The sequence below is a fragment of the Oreochromis aureus genome, linkage group 5, assembly GCF_013358895.1.
Source record: "Oreochromis aureus strain Israel breed Guangdong linkage group 5, ZZ_aureus, whole genome shotgun sequence".
Lineage (NCBI taxonomy): Eukaryota > Metazoa > Chordata > Actinopteri > Cichliformes > Cichlidae > Oreochromis > Oreochromis aureus.
This window is the reverse complement of record NC_052946.1, coordinates 36,109,895-36,129,851: the sequence shown is the minus strand read 5'-3', so window position 1 is coordinate 36,129,851 and position 19,957 is coordinate 36,109,895. Positions and strand designations below refer to the sequence as shown.

Here is a 19,957-nt window from a genome sequence, read left to right as displayed (position 1 = left end):
TCGGCTGTGTCCCAATTCAGGGTATGCACGCTTGAAGTACGCGCACTACGCGTACTACGTACGGTGCGTACTACAAGTACGGGAAGTGCGGAAGTGAGAGGCTTGTGAAATGGGACGATCTAGCCTTCGTCGTGCTGTTCAGGTTGCCTAGCAACCATGATACTAACCGCGAGAAATGTTTCATACAGCTTTGTGTGACAGAAATGAAGGAGAAAAAATGTTTTGTTGTTCATTCATTTTTGTCATGACATCACTTTGATTAGTTGAGCCCACAGGACTGTAAAACATGATAGTTGGGCTTCATTTCTGTACTGAACAGTCATTTCAAGATTAGTTAGTAAATAATAATTAGCTAATGTTATTCATGAGACTAAAGTCATCTCACTGTGGTGATGTTAATATAATATGGACAATATTATATGTATTATATATATATATATATATATATATATATATATATATATATATATATATATATATGATCTTGAACTCTGGGTCAAAGATGCAAGTAGCAGTTATTTATATTTCCTATCACCTTAAATCTTCACTCAAAGACAAGTATCTCTGACAGTGTATATACAGATGTATTATATATAAGAGACAAACATTGTTCTTTCAATATGTTGGCATTACTAAATTTGGCTCAATGCTTATATATATATATGTGTAAAAAGCAAATGTACGAGCTGTGATAACCGTTTCTGATAGAATGAAGATCAGACTGATATATGAAATATTCCTTTATTGGGTGAGAAAATCAGACCGTGTCATAACTGCGTTAACTCATACAGAATAGATATCAGAGCCTTAAACAGGCTGACTTCTGCTAAATGGGTCAAACTGGGCAGAAAGTCTACAAACACATAACATCCTTATAGAATATGATGTAACACTATGGATCAACTTACCTCAGAATATATAAAGCATATAAACAATTACAGCAATATGATGCAACAAACACAGCAGCACTACTGATCCAAAATACTCAAAGCTTCATAGAACTGAAACAAACATTTATTTTTAGCTCCGTTCTGCTGCTGATACATACTTTAGGTTTCTGAATATTAAACTTGTTGCTGCCTTTCATACTGTGTAACTTGAAGGCTCTGAGTACTTTCTCTCACACTGAAAACACTGGAATGATAACATTATTTGAACATTACCTAATAAGACTGATTCAGGACAGACAATTAGTTATGTTAAACTTTCCTAGCAGTCCTTCACAAACAGGAACAGTCTGTCTATTCTCTCCATCTGTCAGCTGCTGCTGGCTCTTCCTCCTCCTCTTCCTCACACACTGCTGAGTTTGTCCTGGTGGATCATCAGGGTGCAAAGCCTCACAGATGATGTGCAGCAGTGGGTCCCTCAGTCTGTCCTCACTCTGGACACTTGCAGTTGTCACACATGGAAATCAAATGTGTGATAAGCTGCAGGATTCAAACACAAGTGTAACTTATAAATACATGTTCATACTTTTATTCCACAATCAGAGAGAAAGAAACAGAGAGAGAGAGTGCAGGACAGACAGACAGGTGACAGTCTCAGGTGTACACACTGCTACAAAACAGCACAAGAGAAGGAGGATTTAGTGTTTGTGTTATTACGAGTGCTAAACAAGAAGAGTTCCCAGATGGTCCAGTGGACACATGTGTGACTCCTGTGATTAAAGCATCTTTCTTTCAGCTTAACGAGTGAACCGTCAGCTCGTTCAAACACACGTTAAAGTCCGTTTGGCTCGACACCACCGAACAGAGGCAGCAATATAACATAGCTAACATTAACAGTGCAGTGAATCCTGCTTGTGCCGTCATATTCAGGACTGCAAACCGAGCAGCATCACTGACTTTCAGCTTGTTGTGTTTGTGGATATATGACTGACTTTAATTATCCATAAAATCATCACATTCTCTGTAAGATTAAGGTCAACTATATATATATTTAGAAGTAGAGGCTTTAAAACCAAGTTTACGCTGAAAGTACAAACATCACTAATGTCACATAACTTTCCCGACATGTGGCCAACAGTAATGTTTTAATGTTCTTAAACATTCGCACATAAATAAGTGACATCATATTCAGTACTTACTTTTGACAGTTCACTCTTCGGCCGCTCCCTTCTGCCGTATTTTGCGGCAAAATTATCCACACCCACCGCCGCGCTATGGATTGTGGGATATATGGGGCCAGGAAGCGTGCACCGGACCACGCTTGATATTTGGGGAAATCGACGGCGCATTTGGAGTATGCATTTGAAGTACACTTTGAATTGGGACAGCCGTCGTCGCGTGGCGGTGACGTAATCGCACTTGAAACGCGTACTTCAAGCGTGCAGACCCTGAATTGGGACACAGCCATCGTCTTCTGTCACACCACCCTACTACATGTCCTTTCTCGCTGCATCTATGAATCTTCTCAGTGGGCTTCATCTTTCCCCCTGCTTGGCAGCTTCATCTCCAGCTCAAATCTCAGCATCTTCAGCTCTGCCTGCTGTCTTTTGTCAGCGCCATCATCTCCAAACTGTGAACATGGTCCACATTTTTTGGTAAATGATCGCTTTCACGGTAGTGAAGTCTTAAAAGTGCAGCAGGCCACTGAGGATTTAAAAACAGATTGGTAAGAAAACAGAGAAGTCCTGCATCACGTTGAATTACATTTGTTACTTAACTTTTAAGGTATTTGTTTTAGCCTGTAAATAAAAAATCGCCTTATAGTTTATTTTTTACAGTCATTTCTACAGTTTTATATGTTTTGCATGAGGTAGCTGAACTGTGTATGATTTGGCGTTCCTAAATGTAACCAGAAGAGGGCGACAGTTAGCTATAGATTTCCCCCGCTGACAGCCCTCCCTGTCGGGTCCCTGGGATGTCCAGCACCTGTCATATCCACTACAGACCAACGTGGCAACACGAGAAATTCCTTTCGTGTAGTGGACTGACCACCCTAAAGCTGAAAATAAGTTTTTGAAATCAGATATGCCCCAAAGTGTTTATTCTGAAAACATTCAGAGTTAAACCTCTCCATGGAATAAAAAAGGTTATAAACTTTCAAAAGAAACATTTTCAGCACTTTTAATTTATTTTAAAAGATTACAATGAAAAATAATTTACCCAAGTAAATGTTTTTACAATGATATTACAGTCAGGCAGCTCTATTAATTTGGGATCTTTTTCCCTGCTTGGTTTGGAAAGATGTGTCTTCATAAATAGCCAAAGGAACCGTGCAGACCCCAGAAATCATCTGAACCCACAACGTCAGAGTCTCCTTTCCAAATTATGTAGCAGCGCTTTCGTAAAATGTTTTATTTTATTAGCATTTTCCACCTTTCCATGAATTATCTTTAATTCCGGGGATCAACAATTAATCCCATGATGGTGTGCTTGCAAAGCCCTGCTGGCCACTGTCGAACCAGAGCTCTGAAAACTTCGTCCACTGGCATCAGCGTGTCAGTGTGGATAAGCCCGCTTTGCCAAACGCAACACAAAGTGAACTGGCCATGACAATGAGTAGAGCTGCCTCCCATTTGAACTCCTAAACCTACAATCCGAGCAGCGTGATTTATCACTGACCTGAGTATCTGTGACCGGAGTGCACCCCTCCTCCTCATTACTCATACTTACAGTGTTAATTTGTCTTATTCTCTGAGACTTTATTTATCAGCTGAAGGCTCCAATTTATTGACCTATAATGTGATAATGTAAGCGTTTTTATTGAGCTTGTGGTTAAATCCTTGACTGAATGAGATCAGCGATGAATGCCATCTCTTAGCAGTTACAGTATACTTCATCCAAATTGTATGCGCACATCCACAAACACACTTTCCTTTTCCCTGCCTTGGCCTGGTGCATTAGTATGTGTGGTTCTTTGCTTGCCAAAATCATCAGTAGATATCTTGAAGCCCCGAGCTGCTCTTTTTCCCTCCTTCCACAATATGATGTGTTTCCTTTTTTGTGTGTGTTTTGATCCTTCTCTTGCGGCCAGGCTGTGCTGTGGTGAGGCGCGGGTTCGAGTGGCGCTCCTGTGTTATTTTTGGCAGCAGCAGTGGTTGGTGGCTGTTGAGGAGAGAGGAGACAGAAGGGGGATAGCATGAAGACCAAAACCAAGGCTGTTTAAGGGATTTCTGTCTGAAGGAATTGCTTTGTAATGATCGCACACTCATTATGGATGTGCGTGCGTGCATACATTCACTCACGCACACAGAAAAAAAAAGCTGGCATGCACATTTGTTCATTTAACACTTCTCAAACACCTCGTATACATGCTCTCATTCATGGACCACACACTCAGAGTGGCTAAATTGCCCAACCTGTGATTTTTTTTTTCTTTTTCACTGAATCTACACGATCCACAAGCTGTCGTTTGAATATATCAGCACAGTCACACATTCGGCTTTGGTTAATTTTCTGTGTTTCTGTCATACTGGGAGTATCTTTTGCTGTGAATGTTCTCTCTTTCTCTGAGGGAACCAGACTGAGACATGCTCAGGCAACACGCAGTGTCAGACATTCACGCTCCTCCCTCCGCGCTTCTGAAAACACCATTTGAAAAAGATTTTCTCCGACTCCGCTCTTGGCCACAGATCAAGAGAACGTTATTACTCGACTTTATTTATTTATATATTGTGGTGGTAATGTGTGTGAATGTATGCGCGCTTGTATGTATGTGTGAGTGAGTGATATGTAATTGTGTATGTATGTGTGTTAACCCGCAAAGATATTTCAATTTCTTCAGAATATTAAATAAACATGCAGCAGCAGCAGCAGCTTCAGTGAAGCGCTGCCTGCCAGTGGGTTTTGGGTTGGATGGGTGGCGGTGGTGGTGGTGGTGAAGGGGGAGAGGGGGTTTGTGGCCGTGGCTCTGGGGGGGTGAGGCAGCTCATGGTCAGGGCCCCCGCCGGACACACTGGCGCCTCGCGCTGGAGGACTTCTGAACCACCACACTCCTCCACCAAACCCTGCCAACCCTGGCTCCCAGCTCCCACTTCCAACCCAAATCGCTCAGTTCTCCTTCTGCATTTTGACTCTCTGTCTCTCTCTCTCTTCTCCCTCCTTCCTCCCTGACTGTTTTTTCCTTCTTCAGTTTCCTCATTCTGTTGATTCGCATCCAGATTCATTTACTATTGGACTCCGTTCTTTTTCTCACTTACTGCTGTTCTTTCAGTGGCGGTTCTCCCCGACTCTGTTTTCTCTACCTTTTCTCCTGAGAGCTGTGGGTTTTTACACCTCCGCCACCCCTTCTCTGCACTGTCTCTCTTAAATCCCTTCACTTTAAATGTTCCAAGGAAGTATTTAGTGGCTTGAACTTAAAAAAAAGTAAACAAGGATGGTTTGGGCTCTGTGTCAGTCAGAATACCGTCAAGATAGTAAGCATTTTCAAAAGGAAAGAACACTTTAATGGTGCTCTAGATATTTGTAACGGTATTAGGTTATAATGGGCCATCAATTTTCTGAGTGGTTTTCCAACCAGCTCCAAGAGATATAGGCCTGCTTGTCTTGAAAGAAAGAAACTTTCCATCGTGGTAAAAATGGGGTAAACCGTGCTTTGCTGTATATGTCCTCATGATAGATTCTGTTAAAGCTGTGATCTGCACGCGAAGACAATCAGGATGGGGCGTACGTGATTATTGACAAACAGCCAAAGTGTGCGCCTCATTCAAACCCCGTAAGCAAATGTGTGTGTGTGTTTTTTTTTTTTCAAAGAATCACAACTGCACCTACTGCTGCGCATATTTGACTTATGGATGCCAAACATCCTAAGTTGAGCAGATATTTCTTTACGTGTCACACATGCAATTTTCTTAACCTAATTTTCCCCTGGAAGCAATTTGTCATCCGGAGGCCATTAAATGGGAAGCATATTATCTTTTTAAAGGGGCACAGAGTCACCCACAACCCTCCCACAGTTCCTATAAACAAAATGGCCTCATTTAGTGGTGCATTTGGTGCGTTGGGCAGTGAGGGAGCACTTCTTTTTAAACTTTAAAGGAACTTCACAGACTAGGAAAAAAAAAGCTTTAATATTGTAAGATTAGCGTTGGAAATATGAGGAGCATTACAAGTTTGATGGTGTGAGGCGCACAGCTTATACTTGATTCATTAACATCAAGGCCGGCCAAACCTCGATCGCCAGTGTAACAGTGAGCGTAGTACAGCGAGGAGATTTAGGAAGTAATGCAGTAGGACGCAGGATTGGGATTGAGTGGAATTTACTGCACAAATAAAGCAAAAACCACAAAGATGCTTAATCACTGAGACACATCTTTTGTACATTGAACCTTTTCATAGTGTAGTTTCCTCTTCAGCCACGTAAAGAATTGCTAAAAAAGATAAAACAATTCAGCATAAAGTACATCAGCAAAGCATGCTTGACCTTTTTACCTCTTGCCCTCTGTCACCTGTAATGTCTTCCTCCTTTACCTTTGTTTCGTTTAGCCTGACCTCTTTTGCTCTTTGGGTCATGGTTCACTCAGGTCACTTTACCTTTCCACTTTGCCACTAAACCCTTATCTTGTTTTTACTTGCAGCCTGGCTGTTGAGCCTCTGGGCATGCTGACATTCTTTCCCATTTCAGCCCGCTGTCCGCCACAGAGACCCAGGCACACCTGCAGACACCTGCGCTTTTGTCCTGCCTCTCACAAACCCCCTCCTGCACACGCTGGCAGGTAGAGGTAGGGGTACTTGTGCCTGTGGCTATGTCAGAACACAGCCCATTGTTTTACTTGACTAATCAGTTAGGACCGGATAATAGCAGGAAAAGAGGTTAATTAGCATTTTGTTCAACACATCACGATGAGGGCTTTCCACTTCTAATGAACTGGAATCTGATCCCCTCCCCGGAGTAATTCATTAAGCTTGAGTTTGCGTAACTCATCGAGTCGTCAACGCTTAACAAAACACCGGGCGAGGAAATATTCTAAAATTGCTTCTTTGTTTTTGTTAGATCGGAAATTAGTTGCGTGATGGCTTAAGCAGGTGTGTCTAGATCCTCTGGAATAACCTTTTTAGTCTTATTAAGTCTGCTTTTGATTTTGTAAATGGAGCAAATGGGCACTTGTGGGCAAACCATATGGAACAGATTGTCCCAGCTTCTGCTTTTTGCCTCTATGTGTCACTGCATGTATATTTTCTTTTTACGCCGTTATTTGAAGAAACACTTAATGTTTCCTGGCTTTCTAAATAAAAGAAGTAAAAATAAAGTTAAGGCTACAGTATACCACCACCACTGCAAAGGCAGTGTGTTTTAAAAAGGCAGAAAATACCAGTAGCAGCAGAGGTTTTAAAAGCCACTGACCGTCTTCTTAACCCCCCCACCCTCACTCGCTGGCCTGACACACCCTACCCATACCTCATTCCCCATGTTTGCCTTTTATGTTGTGGACTCGACCGTGTGCCCACTTCAGACCACCATAAACATGTCGGCCCCTGATGACAGAGTCGGCCCTGGGACGTTTTATATAAATTGACCTCAACTACAGCTCATTAGAAGCCCTAAATTGGAACCATGCAGCCTGGGAAGTGTAAATGTTACAATAGTAGAGTCAGTAGATTCAGGGGGGTTCAAACAGTGCAGGTCTCCTCTTCACTTCTGTCATGAAAGTCTTTACTTTTATGAAGCCAGTGTTTTGTTTCCTGTTGTAGTTTAATTTATTTTAATTGGTTACGAAATGAGATTTTTCATGAAACTTGACCATATCTCTAAATTTGTCATGTGTGCTTGCCTGAGTTGCTATATCTTGTTGGAAATATGCTTAATTATGATAAAGATTAGCTCCTTAAATCATTGTTGTCTGGCACTGCTACTGGTGCACATATCTGTGGCCTCATTTGGTCTATCCTGAGGCTATCTCTCTTTTAAAACACAGCGGGAAATCTGCCCTCCTAAAGTATTTTTATTAGTCTGGAAAAGCCTGAGTAACCTGACAAGAAAGTGGTGAGAAAGACAAACAAGTGCCACTTGTTGTGACTTTAACTCTTCCTCAAACTCAGGAAAAGTGGCAGAGAAAAAGAGAGGCGTTTTAAAAGATGCTTGGTGATCGGCTCGGCTTCTCAGCGTCTGTATCTCCACATCGTGTCTTTCGTCCCGCATCCTGCCTTAATTGGGGTTCTTTGTTTGACCGCCTCCCTGGATAAACAATACAACCACAGCTCCCCTGTCCTAATCCCCTCTTCTCCTCTCTCCTGGAGCATCGCTCTCAGTAATTACCCCTCTCGAGCTGGAGAGTGGAGTAATTGTCTTGAGTGTAACTACAGTGGATCTCTGAAAGGGGGTCATTGTGTGGAGTTAAGACTCCAATTCAGTGAACAGCTTTGTTTGTGCTGCAAAAGATAATGAAAGTATTTGGTTAGCCAGGCTGGGGTGGAAATACAGTAAGATATGAAACGAATGATGTGAAGTGAGGCGAGAGAAGGGGATAAAGTGCGATAAAATGATAACGTAAAGGCTCAAGGAACAATTGCTTCTCATTATTTCCATCTTCATGTTAAAGCTTCCTCTCTGAAGGATTTTGTGTAGGAACAACACAAGAAAAGAAAAAAAAATCTCTTTCAAATTTTTTTTACTCTTAAAAGCACCAAAATTGTCATTATTCCACACCATAAACCTTACAACATGTATACCATGCTTCATCGCTATTTACAGTATCTTTTACACTCATTTCACAACAAGTCAGCAAACACTGGGACTTCAGTTCTGCCAAAATAACAAAATTAATAACCAAAAAAATTAAGCTTTTACTTTACGTTCTTTGTTGTTGTAACCAAAGCGTTCTAGACATCATTTCTTGTGGAAAGTTATACAAAACATAGAAAATGCATAAAAAAATAACACACCTATATACATATCTATATACTGTTGTCAATGTATAGTATGCACAAACAAGGAAGAAAGCCCTTATTGATCATTATTGTGCCAGGTGTGGAAGACTTCACAATTAAAAGATTATATAAGAATTAGTTTACACGCACATTTAACTTCAAGGTTTATAAATAAAACTTTTAAAACAACCCCCAAACTCTTCCTTATAGCTAATAAATAAGAAAAAAAAGTCTTAATTTAATGTATTTCATTTTATTTTTGGCCGGCTTCAACCATCTTGCATTCTTTTTTTTTTCTTCAGGTATTTCCTGCAGGTGCAAGATAATCTTTCATGTGTATAATTTAAGACATAAATTAGATTATTAAAGTAAATATGAAATTAAATTAGACATGGTAAGAAGCAAACAGCAAACAAAGGTGAAATGCAATACCTTGTACAACAGAGTGTCTTTGGCAACAAGAAGCTGTAAGTGTAGACTGTCCATTGATTGTTTCAAGAATAATGAATAAGTATCAAAGTACAGCTGTAAATCAGATTTTTCTCTAGGCATGCAATGCTTCATCGACTCCATCATCCTGACCATAAGTCTCGTTTTAAAACTACTTTCCTTTTGCGGCTTCAGAGCTCTTTTCCTTCTGCTTTTGCAGATTAAATTTCCCCAGTGGTTTGTCTCATTTGAAAGGCAGAAAATGTGTGTAGGCTACAAAATTTGTGCACGAGCATGTTTACTTGTATGTGTTTCCGAGCAGACGTACTTTTGTGTATCCCCCTGCATGCATGCATTATGGATGTTTGCACATTTGCTCATAGTTATTCCTGTTCACATGTGCATATTGTGTTCATTTATCTCTCGGTTGCTCATATTTGTGCGTGTGTGTCTGCATACATTTGAAGATCGCTATATGTTTGCAGGCTTGGTCATATTTATGCTTGTGTGTGTGTGTGTGTGTGTGTGTGTGTGGTCCAGAGAAAATGAAGTGATTTCTACCTTTATCAGTCCTGTATCATATCAAGTCTTTTCAAACACTGTCTCCTTTGTATGTCTTGAAATAAAATACAGTTTTGTGTTTGTAAGGTGAGTTTTTTTCCTATTTAAAAAAAAAAGAAGAAAAGAAAACACCTCTAAAATTTCAAGACTTCATCAAGTCAGATCTCCAACAATCCACTGCTGTTCTCCACCCCGTTAGGCGTGCCAGTCTTCTCATCTCCGTTGGTGATTTGGTCAGCGACAGGATTGGTAGGTACAGCGCTGGAGTTGAGCTCTGTGGTCTCTTCGCTCCTAGAATCTGTGTCTCCCTCCACAGCTACAGCTTTGCCCTGCATTGCAGAATCTGCGTGGGTCTTCTGATGCTTTGAGAGGTGGTCGCTGCGTGTGAAACGCTTGTTGCACAGTAGACAGGTGAACTTCTTCTCCCGCGTGTGGGTGCGCACATGCCTCTCCAGTTCATCAGAGCGGGTGAAACGTTTCCCGCAGAACAGCCAGTTGCAAACAAAGGGCCGTTCGCCGGTATGCCAGCGCAGGTGGGCTTTTAGGTGGGAGGCCTTGCCGTAGACTTTCCCACAGCCTGGGATGTGGCAGCTGTGCACTGGTTTCTTCCTCAGGGATGCAGCAGAGGCTCCCAGCCTCTCCAGCTCCTGGCAGTTGGGGCAGTCGCATGAAGACCGGGTGGGTGTAGCCCCTCCGCTGTAGCCCCCTGATCCCCTAGCAGGCTTTAGGCCCATGGGATTCTCAATTAGCCCTGCACTTGGCACAGGTTTGGGCTTGTACATGTCCTGGGGCAGCATGTGCTGGGAAGGTTGGAGGAGATGTGAGGAGGAGCCCAGTCCCACGGAGGAGTAAGGAGCTGGGTTAAGTGGTGTAAAATCGGTGCTGTAACTGGGCAGCTGTGGGCTAAGGGATGCCTGTGGTGCCACAGGCTGCAGGGAGGCCTGCAGACCTCCATCTGCTTGGGGCTGGGTTGCTGACAGCCAGTTGGAGTTGGGATGGACATCCCACCAGGAAGATGTAGCATTAGCTGGAGCAGCAGTTATGCCAGGGTGGATACCAGCCTTATACCACGAGCCATAGGGGTGTGTCATATCCAGCGAAGTATACACACTGGTGAGACAATCGGCTGTAGCATGGGCCTTGGACACTAAAAGAGACGGATCCTGTGAGACCGAAGTCTGGAAGGAGTGAGAGAAAGGGTTATATTCTGTAGTGTAGCCTCCGGCTGAAGGAGGGGGACTTCCAGTGGGTGTAAGCAGGCCGCCACCTCCTCCTCCTCCAGCTGAAGTGAAGGAGCCAGTGTAGGAGTCTGCCAGGCCACTGCTGTCTGTGGTCCGCCCGTTCTTGGCTGTCTGAAGGTCAGAGGTCATGTTGTAGGGCTTCTTTACTGGAGAGGTGCTGCCAGTCTTACCGGGTGTAGCTGAATCCCTGACAGGGCTGGTGCTGCCAAACTTGTTGCAGGTAGCTGTTAACATAGCCAGAGGACTGGAGCCATAGCGTGCGTCTTCCTGGGGAGGAGGAGACACGGGAGAAAATGAGACTGTCTGCAGGAAATGGCTGCTTGCTGCTGCCGCTTCTGTCAGTGTCAACTCTAATAAAAAACGTATGTGTGACTGCCACTGCTGCCTTTTCCTCCTCTCTCTGTTTTCTAAGTGGTCACGGCAATTTTAAGCAGTGGATGTTTGTGTTTGTAAAGTTTCTGCTCTGCTCAGCAAAGGAGGAACTCCCTCACTTTTAGTTTTGCTCAAACTGCTTTCGACCAGCTTAAATTAATTTAACATTTATATTTGCTTTAAAAATACAAAAAACCACCTGAATTTACAGTTTTCCTCATACAGACGATTTAAATATGTACCAGGTCATCAAACTGCCATCATGGCAATGAGCTACTGTTCTCATTCGTGGTCTTATTATCTAGAAAGCAAAAAATGTGCCATTTTTGAACTGAACCGATTACATCAGATTATATATTTGACTCAAACATGTCACAAGAATTTAATTTTATATATTTTAGGTTCCCACGTGGCAAGTACCTAACGCTACAGCAGAACATTTCATAGACTTTCTGCTGGATGCACAGTTTACACATGGATATAACTAATAAAACATCACGCTTATATTCCTGTATTTCTGTTTAAACTGTGCGCTGAGGTGTCAACTTTATAAAACCAGCTGTGACACATCTGTAACTACATGTAACTTTTAATATCCGTGGTTAAAAATCAAATATTCTGCTAACTTTTATCTATAAACCTGACTCACTCCCCGTTCATTCACTTTCTGACACAACAAACTCTGGTTTAACTCCATTCTTCCTGCAGATTTTCCTCTGTTTTGTAAGTAATGAAAAATCGTGACATCCTTTAAGATGAACTAGCCTGCTGCCCCTACAGTACCTGCTATCTTCATGTCTTGCACCTCTGACAGTTCCCAGATAATGAGCAATCACATCTTAAGGAAACGCCAAACTTGTGCAAATAAAGTCTCGTTGTGAATAGAAATGTTTCACGGCCTTTAGTATATTTAAATCTCTTTTATCACTCTTATTTTTTCTCTCTCACTATGTATAATAACCTATGAGACGACCTGAAACTAAACTACTGAAAGTTTCTTCCTTAATAACTGCACGACTTTCTTATAAATATTCCACCATCAAAAGTTTGTATTAAGAAGGAGAGAAATGAAAAGCTACTTACAATTACATTCCCTACCTCCAGAATAGATGCGGCCATCCCTGAGAAACAAAATCCTTAGGAAGCTGAGGGGAGTGGGAGCAGCGCAGCTCAGAGTCCCGGGACAGTTTGGAAGAAGTTGGGCTCTAACGCGGGGAAGTGTTTTGAGGCACTCGGGTCCCGCCCCCTAATTACAGGCTATGGGCTCTTTGAAGACTCGCTAAGAAGCAATAAAAACCCAGAGCCGGAGGAAAATGGACGGAGATTGGTGGCTAAAATCAGGACATCCCACCTCCCCAAACGAGAGTGTCGAATCATTTTTCAATATAAATGCATGAATGGGTTAGTCATCAATCACAGTGTGGACATTATTTCAATTTCACTGGCATTATTTTTTCCACTGGGATTAGTCCAGTGGAGTCTGAAGGAAACGACTACATTTGACATCCCCTCAGAGAATTATCTGGATGGTCTCGTCTATAGAGACGCTCGCGTTATAAGTTGGCTGTGTTAGACACTAAACTGCAAAACTGCAAATAAAAAGTGAGAAACGACCGAAGCTTTCTCTTCTGCTTCTTCTCCGAGAGAGCAAAATAACAAAAGAACGTGTAGCCTCTGCCACATAAATTTAAAAAGAAGAAAAAAAAATGAGTTGACCGAGTCTGTGGTTTCTATCAGAGATTTTATTATTCTGGTTTCAACCCTCTCTCTGTTTCCAATATTCTTAAACGCATTTAACTGCCTTTTCAGACATTAACTGTGATGGTTAAAGAGGTTAAGCTACAGAGGCATGCGAAGAAGAAAAGGACCCAGTCATTAAATAAAATAAAGAAAAGATTATCACATCAAATAAAATGAATTAAAACGGCTTAGTTAAAAAAAAAGACCAAAAAAGAAGAAGACTGTTTCCTTAAAGTGGGAAACAGAGGAAGAAATGAAAGATTAAGATTAAGAAAAAAATTGAAAATCCAGAAATATGTAAGAAATATGTCTTGCCTAAAAAACAAAAATGCTCCAAAGTATTTCAAATATTATGTTAACACAGGAAAATTGTTAGTTAAAAAAATGGGCTGTTGGATAAATTTTTCAATTTGTTTTAAGTTTGCCAGCTTAAAACAAGTTTGCTCCCAAACTGCTTTTAAACTGACTGCAGCAGTCTCTTTGCATGTTAGACTCCATTTAGATTCACAAAACATAAACTATAAATTACTATTTGTTAAGAGGTTAATTCTGTTGCTTTCCATTATATCCAAATTATTATATTATCACAAACCTGCCAGATTTAACTCTTCAGCTGATTCTTTTCAATGCATAAATATATAAAGATAAAAATTCATACACATTATGTAAATGTGTTAGATCAAGGAAAATTGAACATAAATTAAAAACTGTACATTTATGGATCATAACATGAACCCAAGAGTGAATGAAGGGCTTTTACAGATTATTATTATTATAAAAACATTTGGATTTAAATAGAGTGGAATCTGTGGGTAAGCAGGCCTAAATGAAGGTTAAAGTAATGATGTTTGCTGTGTTTACAGTACAATAACTGTGTTATAAATGGGGAATAAATATACATGTCAGTAGTTGTTTGGTTTTGATTTAATTTTAATTTTTTCTACTGAGGCTTCCCTACACGACAGGCCACGTTCATTTGACGGATTTTGTTCACTGTTGAAAAAGTCAAAAACTCAACTCTGAGTCTCGAGTAAGGCAGAATCTCAGCGCCTTTTTGTGGGCGTCTCGTTTTCTGAAGGAGAGCACAGAAGATTAAAATTGTTGTCAAAAATAAACATATAATTTCTGTCCTTATTTTCTCCTCAATTACAGGGCATGGTCAGAGCTGGGCTTGTCGTTCTGGAGAGTCTGGCCCTCACATGAACACAGCGGCTATATTTGGCAGTCTGCTCTCCAACTGACCTTCATCGCTTTATTTTCTTATTCCAGAAGGAGTGTGAGTGGAAGAACAAAGGCCACAACATGCGATAGTTCACACTGTCACACACTCCTACAATACTGTGTTCGCAGTCATATAAACTTACAGAGCCCACTATGAACTGAGGGCAAAATGATGAAATGTCTATCTATCTATCTATCTATCTATCTATCTATCTATCTATCTATCTATCTATCTATCTATCTATCTATCTATCTATCTATCTATCTATCTATGTGTTCTACGTGGCGGTCTTTTGACACTTTCAGGGGTATTTCTCTCCTCTCTCATTTGACACATGGTCTCTTACTGGTGTAAGTCTTTAAGTGAAGTGTTCCTTTTCTTCTCACTCTTCATTAATACTTTATGTCTTACACTTAAGTGAAATGATAGGGGATGTAAAAAAAAGCTCTTATAGTCCTGTAAAGTGGTCTGCCATGGGCTGTTTTTCCTCATTTTTTATGAGACTTGTAGTAATCTGAAACTTTGGCGTGCTCCCATTTACAGTTCTCTTCAAAAGACAACAAGTGAGATCTATAATTAGAGAATGCGTTAAGCTCTTAACAGGCTCTTCAAAAAGCTTTCTCTGCCCTATTTGCTATTTTCTACGTTGTGTGGCTTGGATTTTTGCGTATAGACACTGTGAGCTCAATGAACCTTTGGGTGTTGGGTGGGCATAGTTTTGTTCCTCAGGGCTGATTATAAGTTTCATTATGTTACTGTACATGTGACAACTATCACGTTTCATAGCTAGCTCATCAACCCATGTCTGTTTGAATGAAGCAAGTGACGTGTGATTGCCATCTTAATAAAATCATTTTTATTTAGCCCAGTTTTCTGTTTAACCACCTGCAAGTTTGATCAGCTTCATTTCATTTTTCTGCACATTAAATAAATAGATTCCTTTACTGCTTCATCACTAATATAGAGCTGTTTCAAACTTGGCTACACCTGACACTATATTACTGAGATTTTATGCAAACATGGAAGTCTTGTGTGTTCTGTGTGTTGCACAGACACAGCACTGACATCATCTTCTTCTTTGATTTGATTGCTGCTGGCAGGTAGATACTTCATTTTTGTTATTTGCCATTAAGTTCCAAAGATACTTAGAAAGTGTATCTTCCACTAAGACCAATACCCAAACTGGTAGTTTTGAAGAAAGTGTTCTGGATCTGCACCACAACTGTAATTTCCTAATGCTCTGTGTCTTCACCAAGTTTGACTAATATATTTTCTGTTGCCTAATCTTCTTACATGACTGAAGGAATGCAATGAAACTGCATCCAACACAGACTGTCTCTCCCATGTTCACCAGTGGACAGTTTTTCTGTGGGAGCTGTTACACGTAGGCGAAGAATCTACTGGTTTTTCAGCATAATGGTGGGTTGAAATGATGGCAGTGACAATCTGGTGCTTTGAAAAAAATCATGTTTCATACTCCGTACGTGACAACAATCACAGTTTGAAGTTGTTACTAGTTAAATGAAACAGGCGGTGAATCGTGAAAAATTTACACAATAGTTAAAAAGGCTCCTGTATGGTTTTCTGTTCATGTAACACTATGAATATTAGTGCCATTAATACATTTGGAGGATTTACCCCAAAAGGTTGATTCTGTTCTATGTCCAGATGAACAGAATGAACCTTTTGGGATTTACTTACCTACATGATTGAGCATGCATCAAGACAATTTGAGAAATTAGTTTTATTATTGTATAATTATATGTTTATTGTGCATATGTCAAAAATATAAAATGAAAATGATTAAAAATGATAAAAAGATTTCAGTCCTGATATCAAAATCCAGTTCTTCCACATTGTGCCATACCTGTTCCCCACCTTTTGGAGTATTTTGTCATTTAAAAAAAATATTGAAAAAGTGTGTACACAGTGGAAGAGATTAATGTGAATAGGTCAGGATGTAGGCAACTCTGGAGCAGCTTATTTTATGTATTCGTGTCTCGGAAGTGGTAAATTTAAAATTTATAACCTGGTAGAATGATTTTAAAGAAAATATATATTTTTGTAGCTGGTACATAGTACCTCGGATATTATAGTCTTTTAGTAGTAAGTTCATACAGGAGGAATCTTTCCTGTAGTAGTAGTAAAGAGTACGACAGATGATTTGTTGTGGTATTTAATACAAACGAAGCTCAAGACTGCCTAAAACACAGCAGCAGGACTTTCTAGATGTTAGGTAATGTCTACATATACTAGGGATGTTTTTATACGTCTTTCTTTTTGGGGTGACTAACTTTCTGTTTTCTACATTGGTTTTAAATTGGCCTCTTGGTATCATTAGACCATTACAGCAACCAAGTAAGTGTGTATAATGGTGGATCAATGGAATATCTCGCCGTAATGCATTTCCCTTGAAAATTCCCTTTTGGGCTGCAACCCTCAGAAAATTAACAATGTTAATAATACTGCGACAGAGGGGGAAAATTGAAATGATTAGATGTGTTTTACTTTGGTGCTGATGGAAATGTGGTGAGAGGGAATCAGGGTCAGGGATAGACTTGCCTTGCAGCATGACTCCGTGCTATTTTTCCAGGCTGTGTGGTCAAAGATTCAGAGAGCTTGTCAACGGAAAATGGGAAAGCGAGAGAAGTGGGGGAGAAGAGAGAAAGAGGGAGATGTATAGACAGCGAGACTGGGAGGAAGAGAGACAGGGCAGTGAGTTATACAGCGCAGCGGTGACTATCGTGTTCAGTTGTACTGCTGTTGATGCTGCTGATTGTGGCCTCCAATGTTAGTCACTTATGCCTTCGTTGAGTCCGACATGAAAAGGAACAACATGCTTTTAATAAAATGACCTGCCAGGCTCGAGCGGTCTGTCTCTGCTTTGGGGCACGTTGGTGGTTTTGAGTAATTTAACCACCAACAGGCTACATTTCAACCAGTGGACAGAACATATTCAGACACGAGACACGGTGGTAGTCACATACAGCAGGGACGACGATGTACCAGTAATCTTGTCTCTATAGGACGAAAAGAAGCAAAATGTTTCCCTCTGCTTATTTTGTGTTATACCTGAACAGCTAAAAAGTTTGTTCCCATTTTGTGCCTCCGTGACCACACATGTCAGAAATAATCCCACATGGGGAGACATTGCATCTTTCCCTCTATGAAAAACTTTTACTGTTAGCAGAACGACACACTTATTATCCCACTTTGGAATCACGAATGTTGTGCAACATGCTGAATATCTTGTTTGCTGTTCAGCGTATTACATGCTACTATCAGCTCTGGAAAATACAAAAGTTCATCTATTCCCAAACAAATCCCAGTCCGCCGCCTTCTTGCTGTATACAAGCCGACATCTGGCCTGTAATCTCCCCGTCTGTCGAGGAGACCTGTGGCCACCTAATGACCCCAACAGGCGTCATGCATGCAATTGCCCAAGATGGTGCAATGACAGCAATGACAGTCTCTTTCAATATCTCTTTATACATACTTTGTGAAATGAGAGGGACTTTTAAGCTACTGTGCTTTTGACTGGACAATGTGCATTGTCTAGTGAGTGACATGCATAAATGCAGAGTGGCAGCATTAGAGTATATGTTTGATTAGGTTACTGTAAGTTCAGTCCACACTTGGATTTTCATAAAAACAGATTTGATAGTAAAAATAAATAAAGTGATGGAACAACACTTGTCTGGGTAATCTTGTACAGAACTACGTAATCCTCAGGCCGAGTGAGAACTCTGATTTTACACATGATTTCACTTTAACATGAAGAAAAACTTGTGTGTTATTTTTATTGATAAATCAGTAATTCAGGTTTGAACAAAAGAATATTGAGTATTTTTGTGCATTTCAGGGAACTTTCAGATATTTCCGTACTGGTTTAAAGAGCCTGCCACATCATCAAACAAATCTAACTTTAAGATTTTTGCCTTCATATTTCATCTGATTCGTGACTGAAGCGCTGGCTTAGATTCTTCCCAAATGATTAAAAATGTAATTTAACATCTTACTGTGATAAAAGTACGACATTTAACAACCAGCGTAGAGACTGAATCGGATTATTCATCACAGTGAGCAAAATAAGATGCATGAGAGAACAATCACCACATCAATAATCATTTTAGTTAATTAAGCCAAGTGTGGTTGAACCCAGGGGGGCAGGAATAACTCTGACTTATCTGTGTCATTACTGTGATCTCGGTAATAGATTTTTATACTTTTTGCTATCACATGTTAACATTTATAGATTTTTTGGGATAATACTTTCATGTCAGAAGTTACTGATTTACACCCACCAGGGCAGCAGACCACCTTACCCTCTCCTATACCGCTGGTTTATACATATTTAGTGCCCCCAGACCCTGACAGCAGCTGGAGCTGAGGTTTGGGTGGGAGCTCATTACTTCTTGGTGGAGCCCTGCCAAAAAGAAGGAAGGGATTTTTAAAGGGAGTAAATTGAGGTTTTCTTTTTTGGGTTTCTTTATTTTGTACGGGCAAATCCGACTCCATGCGTCGTGTGATCTGTTCCATGTGTCGTGTGTGTGCCACCAGCAGGCAACCCTGGTCCTCTAACACTGGAAATAACTTCCGCTCGCCTTCGTTTAACGAACTACCCTCCTGGGTGTGCTTGGTGAACTGAAAGAGACACATTTTTACTCTTTGTTTGGTGAAGCCTCTTCACTTTGGGTGATTTTTTTTTTCCGAATTTTAATACCAAAAGTTGACATTTTCTTCAGCCTCCAAATTCCCCTAGAAATAGTTTGTTGTCTAATTATGTCTGCTGGCAGCAGCACATAAACAATTTTGCAAAAAGTTAAATACTTAACAACTGGCTAGTATGATATGATAATATGTACCTTTACAGGTTTTCCTTAAGAATCTTGACAAATACAGGCCTGCACAGTCAATTACATTTTTAGATATATAGCACCAAAGCACACTGTGAGGACTTGTAGTCTAACTATGATTGTTTCTGTCTGTATAGCGTTTCTTTTTTCTCCCTTGTGAGATCCACTTCAGCTCTGTGGTCTGCCACTCACAAGACAAAGCCTCCATCTCTCTTACTCCTTCGTTCCTAACAGAGGATCGTTCAAAGCTTTACATTTGATGTCTTAGTGCTATAACGATGTGGTTTGGAGGACTGGAATTATCGTTTATTTATGAGAGACATATTGCGCTGCAGGAGAGGGATAATATCTTCAAGTGGGTCAAAAGAGAGCATTTGTCTGTATGGGTGACCAAGAGTATCAGATGTCCCTAACTTTTGAGTGATTGTGTGAAACAGAAGTGAAGTGTTCCTGACTTGTGTTTCCTTTTTTTCCAAGGGGAGACTGATGTGGGGACTTCCTGATGAAACTTATCAATCAGGGAGACTGGGATGAAGATAAGGAAGGGGCTTGAAAGGGGTTTTGGGGTTTGAGCCCATCAAAACTATAGCTTGATATTCCAAAGTCCCGGAGTTTAATCTGGAGTGAGCTAAAACCTAAAAAAGCTGTAAGTAATCAGAGAAATGGTGAGAGCAGCGGGCAGGGCTTACAATACAGAAATAGAATGACATAGGTAGGTAAAATAAG

General features: G+C 40.7%; 1 protein-coding gene across 2 annotated transcripts; it reads right to left on the bottom strand.

Moving 5' to 3' along the window:
- Nucleotides 1–8,534: 8,534 nt before the first annotated feature.
- sp7 (Sp7 transcription factor) lies at nucleotides 8,535–12,594 on the bottom strand. 2 transcript variants are annotated; one of them, XM_031740476.2, is made up of 2 exons: nucleotides 12,497–12,594; nucleotides 8,535–11,308 (listed from the first exon to the last, which is right to left on the bottom strand). In XM_031740476.2, the coding sequence occupies exons 1-2, from the start codon at nucleotides 12,530–12,532 to the stop codon at nucleotides 9,959–9,961; spliced, it is 1,386 nt and encodes a 461-aa protein (XP_031596336.1). In that variant the 5' UTR covers nucleotides 12,533–12,594; the 3' UTR covers nucleotides 8,535–9,958. The 2 variants fall into 2 exon arrangements, with proteins under 2 accessions (XP_031596336.1, XP_031596337.1); XM_031740477.2 differs by having other exon boundaries at nucleotides 12,512–12,589.
- Between the last annotated feature and the right edge of the window lie 7,363 nt (nucleotides 12,595–19,957).

What these genes read in the sequence shown, in the direction of transcription:
- sp7 (XM_031740476.2), bottom strand. Translation starts at nt 12,532, where the DNA reads ATGGCCGCATCTATTCTGGAGGTAGGGAATGTAATT. An exon ending in TGGAGGTAGGGAATGTAATT is followed by an intron (nt 11,309 to 12,496) that starts GTAAGTAGCTTT and finishes CCTCCTCCCCAG; the next exon opens with GAAGACGCACGCTATGGCTC.